We start from the raw sequence: 23,837 nt of genomic DNA on the forward strand, positions 1-23,837 counted from the left end.
TGGGTTGGAATTTAATTCAGTCAAGCAATTATGGTAATTCACAATTGTCAATTTTTTCTACATATCAGTTTTGCAATTAGTTTGTTCATCCAGGCAGTGCTATATGGTAAACAAATTCAGAATGAAAAGAAAATTTAGCATTTATCAGTATTTCAGTGAAAATTGTCCACTTTGAAAGTATAAGGAAAATATGTATACAATACTGTAAACATTAATGAGTCAAATGTCACTGTGAATGATGTTCATTTTTCTGTTTACTGCAGTTTATTTAGACTCTTTTATCCAAAGCAACATACTTGCACAGGATCAAACTAGTACTAAGATTAAGCAGCTATTGCACTCTACACATTTTCATTTGAATTTCTGCAAAATACTTTGATCTGCACATTATTTTTGTCATTGCACGTAAATTAAAATGTATTATGTGGTATTTTACATAATTAATGTGAAAGAACTTAAAAATTCTGTATTGCCTATAGTTAGTAATTGTTTAGGTCTGAACTGTTTAATAACATTTCTATAGGCAAGTGCTTTCAGTTGAATAGTTTTCATTCTGGTTACATTGCTTGTGACACTTTTAGAATACAAAAAATGATACCATTTTGTAAAAAGAATTGTGATTCCCGAACATGTAAACTCTTCCAAACGTTTTTTGTTTCCAGTGCAGACAGTGTACTGCACTTGATATTATAGTTGAACTTTATCCATTGATGAACTGAATGAACTGAACATTTTAGTTGAAGCAACCTTGAAGCTGGGGAATAATTCAATGTTTACCTGACATCATTACGCAAATGGCATCACTTTTTAGCTGGCTGGATTCAGTCATCTCAAAAGTGCTGGCTCAATAAATATTTCTCACAGATTTCCTGTATTACTGTAGGTCATAGACATGTTTTATAACATTTCTAGAATCAGGATCACCTTATGGAATTACTACATTTGTACATTTCCCTTTCATATTTTTACATTAGTTTACATATCTTGAAAATACAATTACACAATTATTTGAAGACTTAACTTGGGTGTAACTTTACTGAAGTACAGTATGTTAAGCAAGATCTGATCAGAGTCTATATGTCACTTGAGTGTATCTTTGTGCTACTGTTTATGACTTTTAGCATTTTCATCATGTTATATTCTTTGGCAGTCAGGTCTTCATTGTTTTCTAGAGCCCAGGGTTGCTACCATATTGTGATGGCACATGGTGGTCATTGACATGTGTTGACACTGGTGTTGTTGACCCATATGAGAGGCTTTCTAATGTTTGAATGTTGTCCTCCCTTTCATTCAAATTTCCCAGGTAACCCACCAGGAGATTCACATGTTACTTTTGATTAGTTGCATCCACTTACCCCATTGTAAGTGGGACCTGTAATGGTCCAGCACTCCTTTCAGGCTTGATCTCTCTCTCCTTTGGTCCTCATTGTGCTAGAATAAGCACAACTTCTGCAAGGAAGTTCTGAAAATAAATGAACAGACTAGCTTTAGTAATCTTATGAATCTTCTCTTAAGATAAGAAAATCAGGCAATTGAAAATATGGATTCATCTGAATCTGAAAATTAAAATATGTACTGAAGGTAACTATGGCAGCTTGAAGAACTTTTCATTTCCTTTGCAGTGCAATAAACAAAAAAGTCCAAAAATTGTGTTTACTTTTGTATTATACACAAGCTCAAGATAGAAGTTGACTGCTAGACATCCAGCAAATGAAGGTGCCAGAGTTTTCATGGGCTGCTTGATTAATTTTTCTGTGAGAGAAAAAACTCACTTCTTGAAATTCATGTTAGTCCTGAAAAAAATAGGGATTTATGTTAATGTCATTCAATTTTAGAATTATACTGTATGGATCAGCCACACAGAGACTTTATAATATATGTTAACTGGTGAAACGGTGGCAGCATTGAAGGGGAGCCATGCTTACAGAGTGTGGCAACAGAACAATGGTTAGCACCTTTGGTTCACGGTTCCAAATCTTGTCTTGGAATAATTCATGGCTAATCACACATGTGGAATTTTGACATTTTCCCTTTGCTTGCGTGGATTTTCTCCAGGTATGCACAATTATCATCAAATCTCAGAAATGTAAATGACATGATTAAACCAACAAAAGAAATGTAAAAAAACATAAAATTCAAAACCTGTTTGAAGGACCCATTGGAAGTTTTTGTGATATTTTTTCCCTGTATTTTTGTTGTTTTCCCCATGTGTTTTGGAGTCTGTGTGGTTGCTTTGTTTAAACTTTAGAGATTGCAGTTCTACATCATTGATTGACACGTACCAAGTTATAGCTTGTACAGGCAGTACTAGGGTGTTGTACCGTGTTAGCCATTATGTATGTAGTGAGAAGTTAAGCAAAATGACACTTTTTATTGGGTAACTGGAAAGATTACAATATGTAAGCTTTTGAGGCAACTCGAGACATCTTACCTGAAGAAGGGGGGCCTGAGTTGCCTCAAAAGCTTGCATATTGTAATCTTTCTGGTTAGCCAGTAAAAAGTGTCATTTTGCTTAACTTCTCACTACACTTTTACAGGCACACTTTTAAATAGCTGGTGGAATGGCTTTTGTTTTGGTCTGTTTTCTGACCAAAGGCTCTATTGCCATTCACATTAGGATGCACTTTGGCTCTTTGCCTAAATAATTGATCAAGCAGTTGTAAATGCAGATATCCATTAATTTCAGAATTGGAAAACTCTTTAAAAATTATATTTTTGAGTGTATCACCTCTTAAAAAAATTAATCAACTAAATTTAAATGATTTTTTACTGAAGCACAGGACACGTTTCAGAAATGTAATGTATAGTTCACAACTACTCCAATTTATAAATTGCTTTCCTATCGCTTGAATATAGCATGTGAAATAACAGAGGTAGAGATAACTTTTAGTAAGATAGGCAGATCTGTATAACAACTATATTTATACCATTTTTGAGTAAATTGTATCTAGCAGAGTGTAACTATGTTGGTAATTGTAAATTTCTGGTTATTACATTAGTTCTACTAGATTGGCATCATAGATTAAAGCAGGGGTCTCCAACTACAGTTTTGGAGAGCTACTGTAGCTGTATGTTTTTGATTCTAACCCTTTTCTTGATTAGTGACCAGTTTTTGCTGCTAATTAACTTAATTTCCCTTCAATTCATTTGTTTTTTTAAGATTCAGTCCTCTGAATTGCTTCATTTTTTTCCTTAAATGGCACACAGACAAAAATAAGATGTCAAGTAAGCCACCAAATGACCAGCTAAGTGGGGCTCCCAAACTCCAACCAATTTCACTCCAGCCAGCTTCTTAATTAGAAGCTAATTCTTGTTAATCAAACCCATGGTGTCATGGTGCTCTCATTTTACCACAGGAAGCATTTCCTAAACAGTTGATTTTCTTTTTTCTAAGAATGCTGTCAAAATGTTTTGTGGACCTGAGCAGATCAACATTCCTGAGACCTCCAACTTTCTTTATTTTCAAATATTGTTTATTTGACACATGTTAGCTTGTCATGTGTTGGCTCGTTTTGTATCTCATTATTGTTTGGCTGCTAATTAATGAAAAAGTAAACAATTAAGGAGTCTGAGTCTTAAATAGCAATTCAATTAAAATTAAAACAAATGAGTTAATTAGCTGGTCACTAATTAAGAAAAGGTTTAGAATGAAAACCTACAGCCATAGTAGTGCTCCAGGACAGAAGTTGGAAAAACTTGGATTAAAGATTTATCTCACAGCATTGTGAGCTTGGTGTGATTGGGGGACTTGAATCTGACAGTGACCCTTAATGTGATTTTGACTGGAGATGACTCCCTTGATAGTTCCATTTGTGTTAAAGAGGACCTCAAATGGAATAGAATCCCCACACTTGCTTGTGGAGCAAGATCTGGGTAAACCTTTTAGAACAATTGAGCTCAGTTTGAAAAATCTGCATGGAGCTAAACATAAATAACAATGAGAGGCTCAGGTGAAATATTATTTAGAGAAAAGGAAAGAGTGAAGTGGATTTAGACATAGTAGACATTGGCAGCATAAACTGGCACTTCTAACATGGTTTCCAACTTGTCTGGAAGGGTAGAAACTGAAATTTGCAAAGCCAGACTCACCTTTTTGCAGAACATTTGTTCTGGAAACAAACTTCTGGTCTCTCTCTAAGTCTGAAATACCCACATGGGAGAGTTCTTGAGTTGATGTGAGAATGCTCATAAGTCCCTGACTTAGTACTTTAAAGCTGGTTGGTTCTAGTGGCCAAGTCATCTCAATATGAATTTAATGTGCACATAGGTTAAACTGATTGACTCTTCACAGTATTTGGCCTTATTAGACACATTGGACTCAGTACAGTCATGCGCCAACTTATGGCTCTATTGGGGACTAGCAAATTCCATTTCTGTAACAAATTGTACAGGATATTCCAGCTGAGGCTCTTTGAGTTTAGTGGGAGTCATAGGTAGTACTAGGGTGTTGTACCATGTTAGCCATTATGAATGCAGAGAAAAGCCAAGCAAAATGACACCTTTTATTGGCTAACTAAAAAGATTACAATATGCAAGCTTTCAAGGAAACTCAGGCCCCTTCTTCAGGCAAGATGTAGTACAGAAACTGGAGTTCCCTGTGTTTATATACACACTCTAGGACAAGAAACAACATTGGTAAATCTTCAAATGAGAAATTTTAAATGTAAAAAATTAATAAATTCATTCAGGCTAGGGTTAATTTAACAAGAGAGAGAAGAACAATGTGTGAGTCATAGGTAAACATATTTAATTGCCAGTACGGAGTAGCACAAACTGATCTTTGTGTCTTGGTTCCGAATGCCGGGTCCAAGTAAGGTAATGTCTTACAACTACTGGGTCACAGCACTGGTGTGTTGTTGGTTGTCTTTGTTCGTTTGTGAGTGGGTGATGGTGGTTTCCCTAAGTAATCAGCAGCACTGAGTGCTACTTGTTTCACCAAGGCGGACCTCCAATTGTTTTCCTTCCACCAAGGGAGTGTTTTACAATTTTTGATAGAGGCTTGTCAGTGAATTTCAAAAGGAAAAACTGGATTGTGGTACCATAAAGATTGAAAAACGCAGCTGTAAGGAAGGCGGTGCAGGCCAATTACATAATAAATAGCCACATGGAACAGCCCCGATCAAAACAAACCTTTAAAGGCCTTCCAAGAATCATAAAACATTTGAGACCCTGTGAAATAATAATAATAATAATAACAAAGTTATTACATGACTAGCATTGGCCATTTTTAGAACATTATTTCCATATTTCTTTTCTACAGCCCTCGGCTGTAAGTACAAATGGCCTCAACTCAGTAAATCAGCACATGACTATACTTGAAATGGTGCTTTTTACCATCTCAGTTGTCCTACTGGGAAATTTCAATGCACACAAGGGAGAATGAATGGAGATACATTTAGAAACATAGTAGGGAATAATAATTTGAACCAGAATAGTAAATTGTTTTTTGGATGTACAGTATGTGCTATCCATGAACTGCACATAAAAAGCATTATGTTCATACACAAGTAAGCTCATTCAGGAAATGTATCTGGTACCAGAATATCTTGGGCCAGAGGTCGTTGTCATCATGAGACTTTGTTGTTGTGGCCTCTGATCTGAAACACTTATGTAAAGAGAGACATGTTACCACTTTATGATTTGTTGGCTCAGGCTGGTAAAACAGTGAATAGATCTAGAAGACCCAAACAGGTAGTGAGGGTGTGTTGGGGACAAATAGCAAATGACTGTTTTCATGACAAGTTCATTTCTTTTTATCCAGAACAGCTTCTTCTACATCTCAGAATACAGGTTAGGGACACCGAGTCGGGACTCGGGAATGACTTTGTTCAAGACCTCAGTTTTGGGCCTCATTTGTGGACACAATGTAAGACAATGTAAGAGAAGCTGTTGTGTTGAAGAAAGGGGCCTTTCATGCAATATAATCAGGAAGGTTTTTAAAAGGCTGAAAAGGCAGTAGCAGTAAAAATGGCCGAAGAAAAGCCTATGTGTGGGTGGAGTTTAATGAGGCGATGGAGAATAGCTTTTGGAGAACCTAGAAGAAGTTCTGGCAAATCATTTGTCTCAGGAAGGGAAGGCAGGATGTCATCCAGGCTCTTCTCAGCAAGAGTAGGAAATTTGGGCCTCAACTCCTCAGAAATAGCATTGCCAGAAGCAGTGCTTGAGGTTGCATCTATTATATCTGAGTGCATAGTCAGATTTAAAAAGCTATTTAGTGGCAAAACCACAGGATGGATAGAACATCTATGGCATAAGTCTAGTTTAATAGAAAGTCTATGGAAAAATACTGAAATAGAATTTCTGTCTGCCACTGTTCTGTGGCCACAGTGAAATCTGCATTGCTCCTCCTTGATCTGAGTTTTACTTATCAGACTCTTTTTCCCACATACATGTACTTTGTTAGAATGAAAAAAGCTTATGGCTGTATACCCCATGGAATCTTGTGTAAGGTTCTTCTAAGTGGGGGGTTGGGGTGGGGCAACAGCCTTCAATCCCTGTATTTTCAGAGTGAGAGATATGTTTGCATACTTTGTGTTCAGCTGAGACCATGCAGTATGAGTATTAGAATCTGCCAATGGTACATCCTGTCTCCAGCCCTCTCATGTTGTCCTCTCTTACCTTGGGAATTGACCAGTTTGGGAACCAAAGGACTGTAATTACTGATGTCTGCCAATGATATAATTCTTTTATAGGTAACAGCAAATTTGACTAAAGAACTAGTGCATCCGTGAACATTTTTCCATCATTAATGAAACAGACGTTAAATCCTAGGTTGAAGGCTTTGATTTACTAGTCAGTGTACATTCCCATCCTCACCTCTAATCACAAGATTTGGACAGGAGCAAAAAGAATGAGATCATGACTACAAGTGACATAAGTGAGGTTTCTGTGAAAGGTTTACTGAGATGACTCCCAGTGATAGGGTGATGAGCTCAGAAATATAGGAGTGCCCTTGAGTAGAAATACATCTTTCAATGGAAAGCATAAACCAGGACATGCTGGAGAGGAGCTACTTGAAATGACTTGTAATGCGGGATGCACCCTTTGCACCTCCAATGATACATGCAAACTAGTGGTAGATACAGGATAATTGAGGATAATGCCAGAACACAATCAAGGCATTATTTATCTGAATTATTCTGATCTGTTCAGCTCAGCATGTTCCCACCACAACTCTTACTAGTACTGTATACTGTAACTAGTATGAAAGTGAAGTGAAGTAAATAAAGGATTCTAAACATGTGTTTATTATGTTCTTAAATAAAAAACTGTCATTTAAAAATTGTAAAGCTATTTTTTTTATTTTGTAAATTGAGTGGGCTTAGGGAAAACTATCAAAGTAAAGCAAGGGCTTTACTCTGCCAATTTGACAAGAAAATATAAGAAAACTATCTAGAACCTATTATTTCCACAGAATTAAAGTTCTGCCCCTATTTCTCTCCATCAAAAACATGATAAAATTACTTGCCACTTTACAAAATGTCAGACACTGACAATGCAGAGTTACCTCTGAAAGGACTGGCATCCTCCCTAACAGTGATTACGGCATGTCAGCATTCCAGACTTCTAATTAGATATGCTGCACTGAGAGTCATGCAGGAGAGATGGGTCCCAGTGCAGTATGCTGAAGCCTGAGATGAAAGTCATATACATCTGTATTACAAGTCTGCTCTGATGATTACCTCCCACAACAATTGGCAAAGTTAATTCATTAGAAAATAATTTAAACACGTATACAGAGAAACTTCTCCCACTCTGTCAAACAACCACTTGCCTTGGAACTGTGTATCTGCTGTTGTTTCTGCTCCTTAATGTTTTTCTAATGATCTTAATATCATCCACCATCCAAGTTCACATGATAAGCATTTTGTTTTCCAAAGATGTCCAAAAGATTTAGACAACAATAAAAAAGAAAAATATCTAATCTTTAATTAAAAACCCAGCACTTTTTTTCACCTCTCTTTGTATCTCCAAACGAAAATTCAGCAGCAACTCAGGGCAAAATGTATTTGGTTTATCAGATACAAAAGTAATATTGCAATAGTAATCAACAAAATGAAATCCTGAAGGTTCATCAACATGTCCAAAACTGTTAAAAATGTTGAACATTCCCATGTGAACGCAAAGCACAGAGTATACTTAATTCTGTACCTAATATGTATAGTACTTTCAAATCCATTTAACATGACTGGACTGAAATAGTTTTGTTCTCATTTAGTAAAGAAATAGCATAATAATAGCAATACAGGTGTGACCAGCTGGTCGGGGACCGCCTGAACTAGTACACTATAGAATTGCTCATTAGGATAGCTATCATACATATATTCACAACATGGGTCAAAACAAGAAAAATGACCACTATCAAGGGTGCAACTTTAAAAATTATAATCCATCAAGCTGCTAGTGAGATTTTGTAAAGAAAAATAGTATATAAATATAACTGAAAAGTGCTCAGTAAAATTCACCATTAATTTGGCTGATCATCACATAATACAAAATTTAAGTTTACTTTTATTTACTTTATTTTCCGTTTATCTTAAATGTCTTGGCAGTCTGTAATAATCAATAAAGTACTGCAGCTCTGATACTGGCATACACTCAACAATTAGGCTGCATTTCACGTGTGTGAAACTAAACAGATAAGCAGTACTGGGAATACAGAGAAGTGTTCTCTCAAATCCAAATCCAACCAAGCCACTGCCCCCCACAGCTCTAATCAATTTCATTCATATGCATAAACTCTGCCTCCAGTCAAATGCAATAATTTATTAAATATTTAAGATAATTCATTTTAGGATTGAAAACCAAAGGGAAAAAAATTAAAATGAGATCTCTTCTCATTTCAGACCAGCTGTTGCATGTGAATGAAAACTTTCCCTTTGGAATAATACTGTTTTTGTGCATATTTAGCATCTGATTACATATAAGCACTTAATTAAAAAATGATAAATCTTCAAGAAATTTTAGATATTTGATGATTTAGCCGAGTTGTTTACTTTTATAAAGAATTACCTTAAACGTTGAGTGAGATTTTTTTTTTGTACAGAAATTTTAATCAGAGAGCAAGTTCTTGTCTAGAATCAAAAATACACTTTTGTGATTAAACTTTGTAAAAAGGATAGAAAAATATATACTACCAGTCAAAAGTTTTTGAAAACCTCAGTTCTTCCAGTTTTTCTTCAAATTTAATCAGTTGAAATGCAAGCAGTAAACTACCAGAGATTTAAATTTAAAGTTTAGGTTAGCAAAAAATGAAAAAAAGGAAATATCAGAAAACAAGGGATGTTCAAAAAAGTTTCCACACTTTTTTTAACTGTGTTTATTAAGAATTTCAAAAACAAATTACATCAGTTTTCTACATAGTCACCTTCATTTGCAATGCAATATTCCCAGTGTTGTACCAACTTCTTAATGCCTAATTACTACTACTCCCGCCTTCACCATTTCCAACGAAAATATAAAACTGCAGAAACTTTTTGAACGTCCCACATATTCAAAATGGACCTTCTTTAGGGAATAACTAATAGGTTACAACCTACAGATATTCTCTAGCAATTAAATTAAATTAAGTATTGCAAGTTGAAGCAAACAACTACTGTTAATTACGTAAAAACCCTCTGTTTGACTTAAAGCAAATATAAATACTGAATTTGTCATTGCATTAAAAATAACTTTATTGCAAGATACAAATAAAAAAGTATGTAAACCCTTTGGAATGATCTGGTTTTCTGAATTAACTGTTCATACAGTGTGCACTGATCTTCATATAAATCACAATTATAGACAAACAGTATATGCTTAAGCTAATAACACACATACTATTATATTATAATCCTTCATGTCTTTTATGTTGTGTGCGGTAGACACAGTAAGTGAACTCTTCAAATTAATAATTGATCAAACCTCCTTTGGTAGGAATAACCCCTATTAAGTGCTTACAGTAGATGTAGATCATACCTGCACAAGGTTCAGTAGAAAATCTTTACCATTTTCCCTTAGTTTCAGCTGAGCCATATTCTTTGCATGTTTGGTGTGACTGGTTCTCATGAGGTTATTCCTGTTGGGTTAAGTTCTGGACTCTGACTGGCCATATTTTATTTTTTTGAAGTCATTCTATAGTAGATCTAATTTGATGTTTAGGGTCATTGTCTGACTCAATACCCAACTTCTGTTGTGCTTCAGCTGGGAGATAGCCACCCTGACATTATCCTGTAGGATGCCTTGATAAACTTGAGAAAATTATTTTTCCCTTGGTAATGGAAGGCTGTCCAGGCATTGAACAAGCAAGACAGTCCCAAATCAAGATACTTCTTTCACTGTACTTAACCGTTGGGATGATGTTTTCATGTTGGTAAGCAGTGCCTATTTCCCACCATACATAAATCTCTGTACAACTTAACCACAGTTTCATTAGCCTAAAAGGTTTTCTCCAGTTGCATTATGGAGTGTCAGGGTGGTCTTTGGCAAATTTAAGGTGTGCAACATTTTTTTTTGGACACCAGTTCAAATGTTCAATGTTTTGTGATAGACTCAAATACTGAGAGGCTGACCTGCTCCAGTGATTCCTTCAAGTCTTTAGCTGTTATTGTAGAGCTCCTTTTTACCTTATTAAGCATTCTGTCTTGTGCCTCTCAATAGCAGTAGAGTGTTGTACCGTGCTAGCCATAGATTGATACAGGAGAAAGTAGGGTGAAATAACACCTTTTATTGGCTAACTAAACAGATTACAAATGCAAGCTTTCAAGGCAGCTAAGGCCCTTTCATCTCAAGAAATCTTTGCCGGTGGCCCACATCTGTCGTTTGTATCCTGTGGTCGGACGACTTGGTGGATTATATATGGAAATGCAGCCGAAACCGAAAAGAATAATGAAAAGTCAACGTGGCTCAGTGGTGCATGTGTACTGTAGCAGAGACGAAAGCGAGTTGGTGAGTTGTTGTGTCCGGGCACATGAGCAGGCACTGTGAATGCCTTGAGAGCGTGGGTAAATGCATGCTCGAGTTGGTGGGCGTGAGTTGGTGGACTGGGCTTTGTGAGTTGACTGACATGGCTATTTTTTGCGTATCCCATGGTTGTTTTCCGGCAGTGTGAATGCCTCGAGAGACAGGGTGTCTTGTTTGGTGAGTTGTTGCAGTGTGTGAGTTAAAAGCTGCGATGGTTTTACACGCTGGTAACAGTCAGGTGGGCGGGCAGGCATTCTTGTCCCATGGTCATAGAGTTGGTGGGCGTGGCTCTGTGTTGTCGGTGGGCATGGCTCTGTGAGTTGTCGGCGTATCCCATCATCTTAGCGTTGGTGGGTGGGTCTCTGTGAGTTAGCTGGCATGGCTATATCGTGCGTATCCCATGTTTTACACACTGCATACAGTGATTCACATCCGCAACAAACATGCCTCTTCTTAGATGGTCCTGCCACATCCACCCTCGTTCTCGAAGCATACATACCGCCTGGTCACTCGCCCGCTCGCAAGAGCAACTCACAGAGACCTGCCCACCAACTCTAAGACCATGGCGTGTAAAACAGTTTGCGATGGTGGACGCGGTCGTGCGTCATAACCGAAAAGAATAATGAAAAGTCAACGTGGCTCAGAGGTGCATGTGGACTGTAGCAGGGTCAAACACGAATGACGCCATGTTTTGTGAGTTGCTGCGTCTGAGTTGGTGGGCGTGGCTCTGTGAGTTGTCGTCGTATCCAATGGTCTTAGAGTTGGTGGTCGTGGCTGCGTCCTGCGTGCTCCATGGGTGTCTTGCTCGCTGGCGGCTTAGTGAATTATATATATAGATGCTGTTAATTTCAGTGTATATGATAAAGCCGCATCAGGGATGTGGATCTAAAAAAGAAAGGGAAATCACACTGGAGCAAAAGCACTGCTTTGACACTGGGTGCCGCCAGTTTGCAAAACCGAGCGATGAACTTGCGTATGCCAGGGTTTGAACTAGTGTGAAAATGTGCATGGCTTTACGCCAAGTTTGGGTTTTATACATCGCAATTTGAGCGTGGAAACGGGAGTACGCAACATTTTTGTGTGTACGCACCAGTTATACATGAGGCCCCTGGTGAGAGAGAGAAGAGGTGTTAGCGCAATCAGTCAACCTTTAGTCAAAATCATTGACTGTGTACCATGCACTCGTGTATGACACTAGAAATCAAGACTAATCAAACAATAGTCAAAAACAATTTGTGGGAGTTTTCTCATGTTGGTAAGACAGGAGGTGCTGGACAAGAAAAACTGATATGATTTCAAACAGTCCATCAGTAGTTCTTATGAACACAATAATAATCGCTCAAAGTATCATCAGTTTTAACCCATAAAGGGCAATGTCTGATAAAAAAACGTCAAATTAATGGAAAAATGGCTCATTAATTTGCCGTAATGTAGTATTTTGATCACCTTGTCCTGTAAAAAAACTAGTATGATTAGAGAATGTTACTAATAGTTCTTATTAAATGTGTGAAAAATATAGAGTTGAATGGCTGCTTTGCAGAAATTCAATAAGTACATCAGATTGGGAGTAGAGCCATTTAACATTGCTTTTGCTTATTGCTATAACATATGATACTATGCTTTGTTTTTCCAAATTTCATTCACAGTTTCTAAATATAATGTACTGTATATGTAACAAAATTAATGGTGAACAAAAATCACTACTGTAAAACGAAAAAACAAAAAACACTAAGTTATGTATCCTAAACACATTGTGTAATGAACTTAGCTTATAGGAGGCTTATATTCTCATAAATTGTGCAAATTTCCCAAAGTGGAAACATCTTCACAAATGGCTGTGTCATTTGAAGTGTGGCCGTAATAGGCAACTATATGGTTACAAGGCCATACCTTCTAGTCTATCAGCTTGGACATCTCAAGCTGACTTCTTTGCATCTCTTTTGTTTGTGGAGTAGCATGTTGCCAACCCCCTTAGACAGCCAGGTCAATGATCAAACTTTTCTCACAATCCTGTAAGCTGGTTTCTTCTTAATGGTTACTGGACTGTTTAATTTCAGTTACAGAGGTGAAGCAGCCTAGATATTAGACACAATGATTATCACATTTCCAAAGCAGAACTTACTGTATATCTGTAAATAGCTTGGGGCCTAACCTTTCCTCGTAAGAGTCCATTCCCTCTACAAATTCAGCCAACGAAATGGGAGCGTCTACAAGAGAACCCTCTTCCGCTGTAACACTTATGAAATATCATTAAATATTTTAGAGTTTATCTGAGGATGATTTGAAATCCAGCAAGATTAGTTTTGATATGGAGGCAAAAAAAGGACATTTTTCTTGATTCTGAAAGTAAGCAGCCTGCTTGGCTTTGCCTGGCCCCAGAGAAAGAAATTTCCATAATTAAGAGATTTGACATTAATTATCAGGATAAGTAAAGCATGGCAGCTATATACTTTAAATACAATAATAATCAATATATAAGCCAAAAACAAATATTTTCTTCCGCTGAAAATCTGTTGCTATGATTTATTATAAGACAAAGCATAAAAATCCTTTTAATTAAGTAAAATAAAAAATACATTATTTGAAAAGAGAGCTTTATTCTCTTTCAGTGTTATCAAAATTTCATAACCCTGTGCTCTCAATAAGTGGTCAATGTGCTGGGGGATTTGTGTGATAGTTTAGGACTCATGACGTTCCAGTCTTTACAAGCTCATTGTAAGTTTTCTAGTTCAGCTTTCTTTTTATGCAGTTTTTGTACAGTTCACATCAGTGATAATAATATTATTTAATAATAATAATAATGTTATTTTTTTCAGTGCTAAAAACCTGTAGGGTTTCTCTAACTGCCTTTCTACCAAGCCACTCATTCTACTCTCTAATTTGTTCTTTTCCTTCTAAGAAAACAAGTCTTGACCCCTGTTTTCATTGTCATTTATGTGGTTGTGAATCCATAGAGCAGTGAACCTCTTGGATACACTTGAGGCTTATCACCCACAACTGGGTCAACCTATGCAGAGGTGTCTGATGATTAAAGACCTGAAACACCCCATGGCACCATGTTCATCACTGAAAATGTGTACTAGTATCAGCAGAAGATGTATTCCATAATTAGGTTGTATTTCCAGACCCTATCAACTTATATGAAGGTTTTCACCCCTGGATTATATTAGGTAATGATCAGAAAGGAACTTCTCAGAATTTAATTCAGTCATACATAACACACACATTCTGTTTCTTTAGTCTGTGCCAAGCATGATATTGATGCTTTTAAATAGCACATATCAATCTGGAGTAAAATTATCTAAAATCAATTTAGGACAAGATCCTAACTGAGAAGGATGCCATCAAGCACATATTTCACTAGTTCATATGTCTGGGATTGCCCTAGACTAAGACTGTTTTGGGAAAAAAATATTTGTCTATTTTTTAAAAAAATGCTCCTAATCCTTTAACAACAATATTTGGAATAACAACATACAGTATCTATTATGATATCCTACACTACACCGCTTGCAAATCAAACTATTCTAAACTGCTGGAAGAATCCCAAATATAAAAAGTCCAATTATCTTTATGAGGAATGATCCAAAGCTTCTTCAGAATTTTGTTCTAAAATAAGTTTGCTGAGCCCCTGCTTAACCTGCTTGATGTTTCAATATGCTGTACAATTGGGGATATCTAATTAACTGCCATTTTGTTCACATAGCTTTCTGAACTCAGTAAGGAAGTATGAGTTCTTAATTAATTTTAAAGATCAATGTTTGCAGTGTTGTAATGATCATATTTATGACTGAACTGTGATTTTTGAAAATTTCTTCTGTGAATAAAATATATTTTCAATAAGGGGATAAAGGTTGAGGACTGGCTTAGCTATGAAAGAATTGGAAGTAAAGTTTAAAAAGTTTACATAAGCCTTTTGGAGTGCAGAGTTTAAGGTTTAATGCATTGTTTCAATATATTTGAGATTTTTGATGTAACATTTTAACATATTAGCAGGCATGATCAATTCAAATGGCTTATGAAGTAAATCTTTAATTTTACACATATTCCATACATTTATAGTTGTAAATGTAACAGCCTTGATAATTGGACCTTGGTTCATGTTTTATTTGTTCCTAGTATAGTGCTGAATGGAGATATTGATAGGTCTGGTTATATTTACTTGGAACTGAACACACACATGTCCCTATATTTTGCACACCAACATACTTTGTGTTTCACATAACAGACCCCCACCATGAGGAAATAGAAATAAGACAAACATTTTTACTTATCTGAAAGATTTCAAAGAGTTAACAATTTATATGGAAGGCAGGAGTAAGCAAAATGCAGCTTCTGAAAACATTCCTCAGAAACAGAAATGTATGAAAAAATGCAACATATCATGGAGGCTTTCAGAGACCTTATCATAACGAATGGATCTGTTTTAGTATTGATATTTGGGTAGTTTCAGAATCTGATAAGATTCTTAAAAAAACAAGCATGGTATGATGAAAAAGATTTGGTCAAAAATAGCAGGAAAAACTGATAAAACATAATAGTAACCAGACCTGTTATGAGTATCATATTTTGTTATTTATGAATGAACAATATATAATTGTCATTTTTTATTTTGCAGGCAGAGACTATGAACAGCATAAAATTTGCAATGAATATTCTACTTTAGGAGGCAACATATTCAAAGCACTGTATGTACATATTTACATTTTAAATAATTTGTATTTAATAATTGTATAAATGTATCTGTGAAATTAAATTAATGCCTGCTGCCTTTCAACATACATTAATGCTTAAATTAATGCATATTATCTTGCATAATTTACAATTGGGTAAGAGTTTATGAGAAAATTATTGGGAACTAATAGCATGGAAATATGTGACTGTAACATGAATATACAAGTTCACACTACCTTTAAAAAGGTTAAAAACTCATATACCTATATTGGGTAATGGACTATCTGTCGGGCAGACTGCAGTTTGTGAGACTCAAGGACAGCGTTTCTGATGAGGATCTGAGCAGCATTAGAGCACCACAAGAAATAGCCCTGTCTCCTTTTCTGTTTACTTTGTACACCTACAGTACTTCTATAATACCAGATGAGTTCTGCCCTTATGGGGTGTATTGATAAGGGGGATATGACAGAGTATAGCAGTTAGGTAGAGAACCTTGTTTCTTGATGAAGAAAAAATTGGCTGCAACTTAACATCAGCAAAACCAAAGAACTGGTTATTGCCTTTCACTGCACCAAACCCCCTATGCCCAGTGGTTATTCAGGAAATGCATGTTGAGGTAGTGGACAGCTACAAGTACTAGGGCCCCAACATCACAGGCTGTACTGGACTCATTCCACAGAGGAACTATAAGAAAAGGGAAAGCAGGCTCTTTTTCTTAGGAGACTGCATTCCTTTAATGTGGGTATTGACATCCTTCACATACAGGTATTCTACAACTCTGTGATGGCCAGTGCGATTATATATGATTTGGTGTGATGGACCCATAGCATCATTTCAAGAGAGGCCCACCAGATAGACAAGCTAAATAAAAATCCAGGCTCAGTTATTTAATTCACTCCAGATGCCCTGGAGGTAGTCGCAAAGGAGAGAATTCAAACAAAACTGAGTGCCATTACGGACAATGCTGCACATCCTCTATGAGACACAACAAAAATTGAGTACTTTCAGCCAATGATTTATCCAGCAGAAGTGCATCAAGAAAGTTTTCTTTTATTTTTGTTTTTCTTTATTTTTAACCATTCTATTATATCTTCAGACCATTGTTTTTGTGTGTGCATGTGTGTGTGTCTCAAAGAATGGAGGGACATATTGTAATAAACTGCAAGTAAAACAACATCTTGTTGGTGCAGTTTTCCACCATGCACTGTCACACATCTAAAGATGTTCTGCAATCAACAGGAAATGTCTGTTATGTTATTCATATGTAACTGTGACCTGGTATCCTTATTTTTTGATTCCAGAACTGCTTTAGTTTATACCAGATATGAGATTGCTTTACTGTTTTGTTTTCTGAATGATTCCCAGGTGACGTTATTACTTGTAGGATGATGAGAAAAATGCAATTTTATTTTTCCACATTAATCTTTGTCACATTATATTATATTATCCATCCATTTTCCAACCCGCTGAATCCGAACACAGGGTCACGGGGGTCTGCCGGAGCCAATCCCAGCCAACACAGGGCACAAGGCAGGGAACCAATCCTGGGCAGGGTGCCAACCCACTGCAGGACACACACAAACACACCCACACACCAAGCACACACTAGGGCCAATTTAGAATCGCCAATCCACCTAACCTGCATGTCTTTGGCCTGTGGGAGGAAACCGGAGCGCCTGGAGGAAACCCACGCAGACACGGGGAGAACATGCAAACTCCACGCAGGGTGGACCCGGGAAGCGAACCCGGGTCTCCTAACTGCGAGGCATATTATATTATATTATATTATATTATATTATATTATATTATATTATATTATATTATACTGTATTATACTATATTATATTATATTATATTATAAGAATAACTATAATACATAGAAAGTTTAATTAGGCTGGCACAGTGGTTTGCTTCCCGGGTCCTCCCTGCATGGAGTTTGCATGGTCTCCCCGTGTCTGCGTGGGTTTCCTACCACAGTCCAAAGACATGCAGGTTAGGTGCATTGGTGATCTAAATTGTCCCTTGTGTGTTCTTGGTGTGTGGGTGTGTGTGTGTGTGCCCTGTGGTGGTCTGGCACCCTGCCTGGGGTTTGTTTCCTGCCTTGCACCCTGTGTTGGCTGGGATTGTCTTTAGCAGCCCTTTGGTTAGGATATAGGGGGTTGGATAATGGATGGATGGAAGTTTAATTATGAATATAATTGTATTTCTTATAAAAAGTAGTAAGAGATGTTGAATTATGGTTTATAAAAATCAGTTAAACAAAAAATCTCATATCTTCCACTCGTTGCTCAAATACAGCAGTCTTGATTATTTATAGTAAACATCAACTGGTTAAAAACATTTAAAATAGAATTTTGAGTTTCTGTTGTTTTTGGGGCTAGAGGGTCTTCAATATTGAAACTTTCACAATGTCTACAGTGGAATCAGTTCTGGGAGGTTTAAATAGTTAAAAAGCATGCAGAGCAGATATTTGCATGAATTATTTGGATTTCCTTTCGACTGTTATGCAGAAGGTTAAATTGAGCATGATGAAGAAATTGCTGAAGATCACACTTTTTTGGATTCATCTAGTTCTGCTTCTATTAATTAACAAGCAAAAAAATAAGGAATAGGCATGTAACAATTAACTCTTTACAGTTGTGTGCAAGAGTCTCTATAAAGGTGCTACTGAGCTCATTGTGCCCTTGAAAATAGCAGCGTCTGAATATTCCCTTGTTCTTTATAAAGACAAATAAACAATCTTTCAAGATGCCTTGCTGCCTTCTGTATATTACAACAGTAAAGCAGCAGATATACCACATACACAACAATGTTTTTCCTAAGTAAACAAAACCATATTCTCCCACACTTTAAGAAAATTATATTTTTTTCTTTGATGAGCCTTCCACTGTCATTACTAACATTTTGTTTTTTGCTGTGCTGCAGGTATATCTCACTCCGCTAAAATAATGCTGTATTTAGAAAAGATGGGATTTCTTTTTATAGTAAATGTCCCAAATGTTTGTTTAAAACAGTAATCTGAATGCAAAATCAGACTTTTGTGCTCAGGGTAAGCAAAATAATCACAGGCTTAGACTGCTGTCAGATGGGGATGCACAGGAGGAGATATAAGTTTTTTTGAGGAAATTGCAAACTATTTGGTGCTAGTACTTGAAAGAAAATCTATAAGTAGGCAAAGGGAGGTAGAGAGCTGACAGAAATGAAGCCTTCCTCCCATTGTGCATGTTGTAAGTATTTTTTATATTTTATTAGCTTGTAAATGATAGTTCCAATGCAGTCAAAGGATTTTTTTTTAAGTTAATGGATCCTTAACAAACAATAAAAACACCATTTACACCAACGGCTGTGCTCTAGCAATTTTTGAACCTAACAACCTTCAAATCTTGTGTCCAATCAATTTACAGTATATGGCCAGAAGTTTGTGGACACCTGACCATCACACTTACTGTATATGAGCTTAATATGGAGTTGGTCCCTGTTTTGCAGCTATAAAACACCTCCACTCTTCTGATTTTCTTAAGATTTGGGAGTGTATGGGTATTTGAGCCAAAAGAGCACCTGTGATACCAAGTACTGCCTCACAATTGACATGATAATTTGTCCCAAAGGTGTTCAGTAGGATTGAGATCAGAGGTCTATGCAGGTCAAACACGTTCCTCCATCTCAGGTTCATCAGACCATGTTTTTATGGTCTTTGTGGACCTGGCTTTATGTACAAGCACAGTCATGCTAGAACATAAAAGGGCTTTCTCCAAACTATTGCCACAAAGTTTGAAGTGTACAATTGCTTAAAATGTCTTTATATGCAGTAGCATACCAACTGGAAGCAAGGGGCCTGGTCCAAATCCTGAAAAACACCCCTAGACCATTATCTCTCGTTTTCCAAACTTTAAAGTAGGCACTATGCAGTCTGAAAGGTAGCAGTCTCCTGGAATCCATCAAAGCCAGATTCATCCATTAGATTGCCAGATAATGAAGCACGCTCCAGAGAACATGTTTCCACTCCTCCAGAGTCCAAGAGCATCATGCTTCATGCATCATCACAGATAGAGGATCTTAGGTTTGTGTGTAGCTGCTCTGTGATAGAAACTCATTTCATGAAGCTTTCTGCACACAGTTTTTGTGCTGAGGTTACTTCCACAGACATTTTAACTCTACTGTGAGTGATGCAACAGAGGACCAATAATTTTTCACCCTATATACTTCAGCACTCAGTTGATCTGCTGTGTGAGTTTGTGTGGTCTACCACTTCATGGCTGATCTGTTATTGCTCCTTGGTGCTTCCAGTTCACACTAATAGCACTTAAAGATGACTGGAACAGATTTAGCATAGCAGACATTTTATATACTGTGTGGACGATGACAGACAGGCGGACACGTTCAAATCACCCAACACACGTTTATTCTTCATATTTACAATGTGACACACAACCCCAAAGTCCAGGCCAATAATCAAATGCCTCACTCTCTTCAGGCCGTCTCCTTGCCTCTCCAAGACCTTGTCTTTCTCCTCACCCGACTCCAGCCCCCGAATGAAGGGAGGCGGCCCTTTTTCTAATCACCCGGATGTGCTCCAGGTGCCTCCCGACAATCTTCCGCCGGCACTCCCCAGTGTGGTGGAAGTGCCTGCTGCGCACCCAGAAGTACTCATGGGGGTGTCCCCGATCCTCTTCCCCCCAGCACTTCCGGGTGTGGCGTAAGTGCTGAGGTCCAGGGCTCCAAAGGCATTGGGGCGCCCCCTGGCAGTGACCACGGGCCCCTACAGGGTTGAGCTTCAAAGCTCTGTACCCGTGGTCCCCATAGCCACCAGGGCGGTCACCCCCAAATGGTCTGGGGGAGGTGTAAGCCCTCCTCCGGTCCTCTGGGATGTCCCGGCCGGGTCGCCCCCCCAGCCACCTGTGACAACTGACTTGTGGCAAAGGTGGCATCCTATGAAAGTGCCACATTTAATATCACTGCAGTATGACCCATTCTACTTCCAGGGTTTGTCAATGGAGTTTGCATGTCTATGTCTTTGATTCTATGCACCTTTTATCAATGGGTGTGGCTGGAACATTTAAACTCAATAATTTAGAAGGGTCTCCACACTCTGTTGGCCACATAGTGTATGTAAAATACTGCTGGAATATTACACAAATTGAAAAAAAGATCACAATGTAGGTCTTTAGATTATTATTAAGAAAATTCATCTGCTGATTCACGTAGGCAATCATTAGTGATGTACCTGGGGTCATAATGTGTTGGGCCCTTCAACACTAGACATTTTCACACAGGATTTCCTGCTGCCACTGTGATAACTCTAGGCAGAAAAGACCCCCAGAGGCACCTCTTAGCATATAGTGGTAGAATGAGCCTGCGGCTAAAAGTGCTCCAAGAGCGAGCTTCCTGGAGGGGATTGTTTCTGTTGGCAACCAGTTTTGCCATCCTTTTTTACACAACACGTTCCAGTGTGCCCAGGTTCCATTCCTCTACCAGTTTCTGGCACTTCACTCCTTTCCTCTCAAAGGTCTCCTCCATCTGTTCTTCCCAGGGTATTGTGTTCAATTTTATTTTTTTGGTTTTCTCTGACTGTTGGCAGATTACCATGTCATATTTTACAGTACCAAGAATGACACCTTATTTTGTCTGATATATAAACGTTTGACTTGTAGTTTCCATCTATTGCTGTTTGCACTGTAGGATTCTAGGTGAATTAAATGACTAATGTACTAACCATTCTTTTTCAAACTTAGTAATGACACTGTTAACATATTTGTACCAAACACTCTTTCATAAGAAAGAGACAGTGGTGCAGAGTTTAGTGTTGATGCCCCATGCTTAAATTGACACCTAAGCATCAGCAACTTCTCTCTTGTCAACTTTGTTAAAATTGTAATGTTTTTTCTTTATCTTCTTTCTTTACTTTTTCTATATTCATATTGCATTTAAATACTTGAATGTCATGCATTTCCATGGGATTTGTAATAAAAAAAGTATTTTTATTTTAGTATCTTCTGTATGTACACACAGAATGTGTAATCCATATTAATATTAGACAACAACATTTATTTATATAGCACATTTTCATACAAAAAGTAGCTCAAAGTGCTTTACATAATGAAGAAAAGAAAAGAAAAATAAAAGACAAAATAAGAAATTAAAATAAGACAACATTAGTTAACATACAAAAAGAGTAAGGTCCGATGGCCAGGGGGGACAGAAAAAACAAAAAAAAACTCCAGACGGCTGGAGAAAAAAATAAAATCTGCAGGGGTTCCAGGCCACGAGACCGCCCAGTCCCCTCTGGGCATTCTGCCTAATATAAATGAAATAGTCCTCTTTGTAATTAGGGTTCTCACGGAAGGACTTGACATATGGTCTTTTGGGTGCACTGTTCTGTAATTTAATTGTGCAAGAGTTTGATCATCAAAAACTGAAGTTTCAGCCTGCGAGCTGAAGGGTGGTATTAAAAAGATCTTCTTTAATCCACTATCAGCACCTGGGAACTGTTTATTGACCAGTGAAATGGGATGAACTACAGTGCAGAATTTACTGTATTTGCAGGAGCAGGAATTCAAAGGAGCATTAGATAGATAGATAGATAGATAGATAGATAGATAGATAGATAGATAGATAGATAGATAGATAGATAGATAGATAGATAGATAGATAGATAGATAGATAGATAGATAGATAGATACTTTATTAATCCCAATGGGAAACTCACATACTCCAGCAGCAGCATACTGATAAAGAAACAATATTAAATTAAAGAGTAATAAAAATGCAGGTAAAACAGACAGTAACTTTGTATAATGTTACCATTTACCCCCGCCCACCCGGGTGGAAGAGTCACATAGTGTGGGGGAGGAACGATCTCCTCAGTCTGTCAGTGGAGCAGGACAGTGACAGCAGTCTGTCGCTGAAGCTGCTCCTCTGTCTGGAGATGACACTGTTTAGTGAATGCAGTGGATTCTCCATAATTGATAGGAGCCTGCTCAGTGCCCGTCGCTCTGCCACAGATGTCAAACTGTCCAGCTCCATCCCTACAATAGAGCCTGCCTTCCTCACCAGTTTGTCCAGGCGTGAGGCGTCCTTCTTCTTTATGCTGCCTCCCCAGCACACCACTGCATAGAAGAGGGCACTCGCCACAACCGTCTGATAGAACATCTGCAGCGTCTTATTGCAGATGTTGAAGGACTCCAGCCTTCTAAGGAAGTATAGTCGGCTCTGTCCTCTCTTGCACAGAGCATCAGTATTGGCACTTAAAATTAAATTAAAATCAGTTCCTTAGAACCCGCAGTCAATACAGAACATCAGAGCAGTCAGGTCTGTAAGGTATAACCCATAAAGTATATCCATCTCCTTGGATGTTTTCATGAGACAGCTAGCTACTCATTTTGTAAGCACAGAATTAATTAGAAAAAATAGTTACTTGCTATTGAAAAGCAGCTGTCACTCATTATACAACCATTTACCATATACTGCTGCTGCAATAGCTTTGTAGCTGAGCCCTAGACATCAAGGTTATCTTAAGTTAAAAAGTCCACCCATCCATCCATTTTCCAACCCGCTGAATCCGAACACAGGGTCACGGGGGTCTGCTGGAGCCAATCCCAGCCAACACGGGGCACAAGGCAGGAACCAATCCCGGGCAGGGTGCCAACCCACTGCAGGACACACACAAACACCAAGCACACACTAGGGCCAATGTAGAATCCCCAATCCACCTAACCTGCATGTCTTTGGACTGTGGGAGGAAACCGGAGTGCCCGGAGGAAACCCACGCAGACAACATGCAAACTCCATGCAGGGAGAACCCGGGAAGTGAACCCAGGTCCCCAGATCTCCCAACTGCGAGGCAGCAGCGCTACCCACTGCGCCACCGTGCCTCCTCAAGTTAAAAAGTAAGGTAGCTAATTATTCTGCTCCAAAATCATATATAAAAATGCAACGTGAACAGACAATGTACAACTGTCTAACACGTCTTACATTTGAAAGTCGCAGTGTCTGCACACAAAACCAGTTCTCATCAATTGGAAGCAATATCATAAAAAAGACTCAATTTAGAGATGGGAAGGTCCATCATAAATAACAAAAGATTTGATGAATAACAATTGAGTACAGAATAATAACATAAGCCTAACTCCAATGTTCTTTCATAACTACAATATGTCTTCCTTTTAATCCTGATGCAAATTTTCTGTATTAGAAATGACAAACATTCATCAGTCAGACATTTT

General features: G+C 37.8%; 1 protein-coding gene across 1 annotated transcript in view; it reads left to right on the forward strand.

Moving 5' to 3' along the window:
* The window catches only part of gc (GC vitamin D binding protein), a 117,696-nt gene that overhangs the window by 389 nt on the left and 93,470 nt on the right, over window positions 1-23,837 (forward strand). The window contains exon 2 of the mRNA XM_028805562.2: window positions 15,560-15,629. Coding sequence (XP_028661395.1) covers window positions 15,560-15,629 — 70 coding nt within the window. The remainder of the gene's footprint in view (window positions 1-15,559; window positions 15,630-23,837) is intronic.

This window comes from Erpetoichthys calabaricus, chromosome 7 (assembly GCF_900747795.2).
Source record: "Erpetoichthys calabaricus chromosome 7, fErpCal1.3, whole genome shotgun sequence".
NCBI classification, from domain to species: domain Eukaryota; kingdom Metazoa; phylum Chordata; class Cladistia; order Polypteriformes; family Polypteridae; genus Erpetoichthys; species Erpetoichthys calabaricus.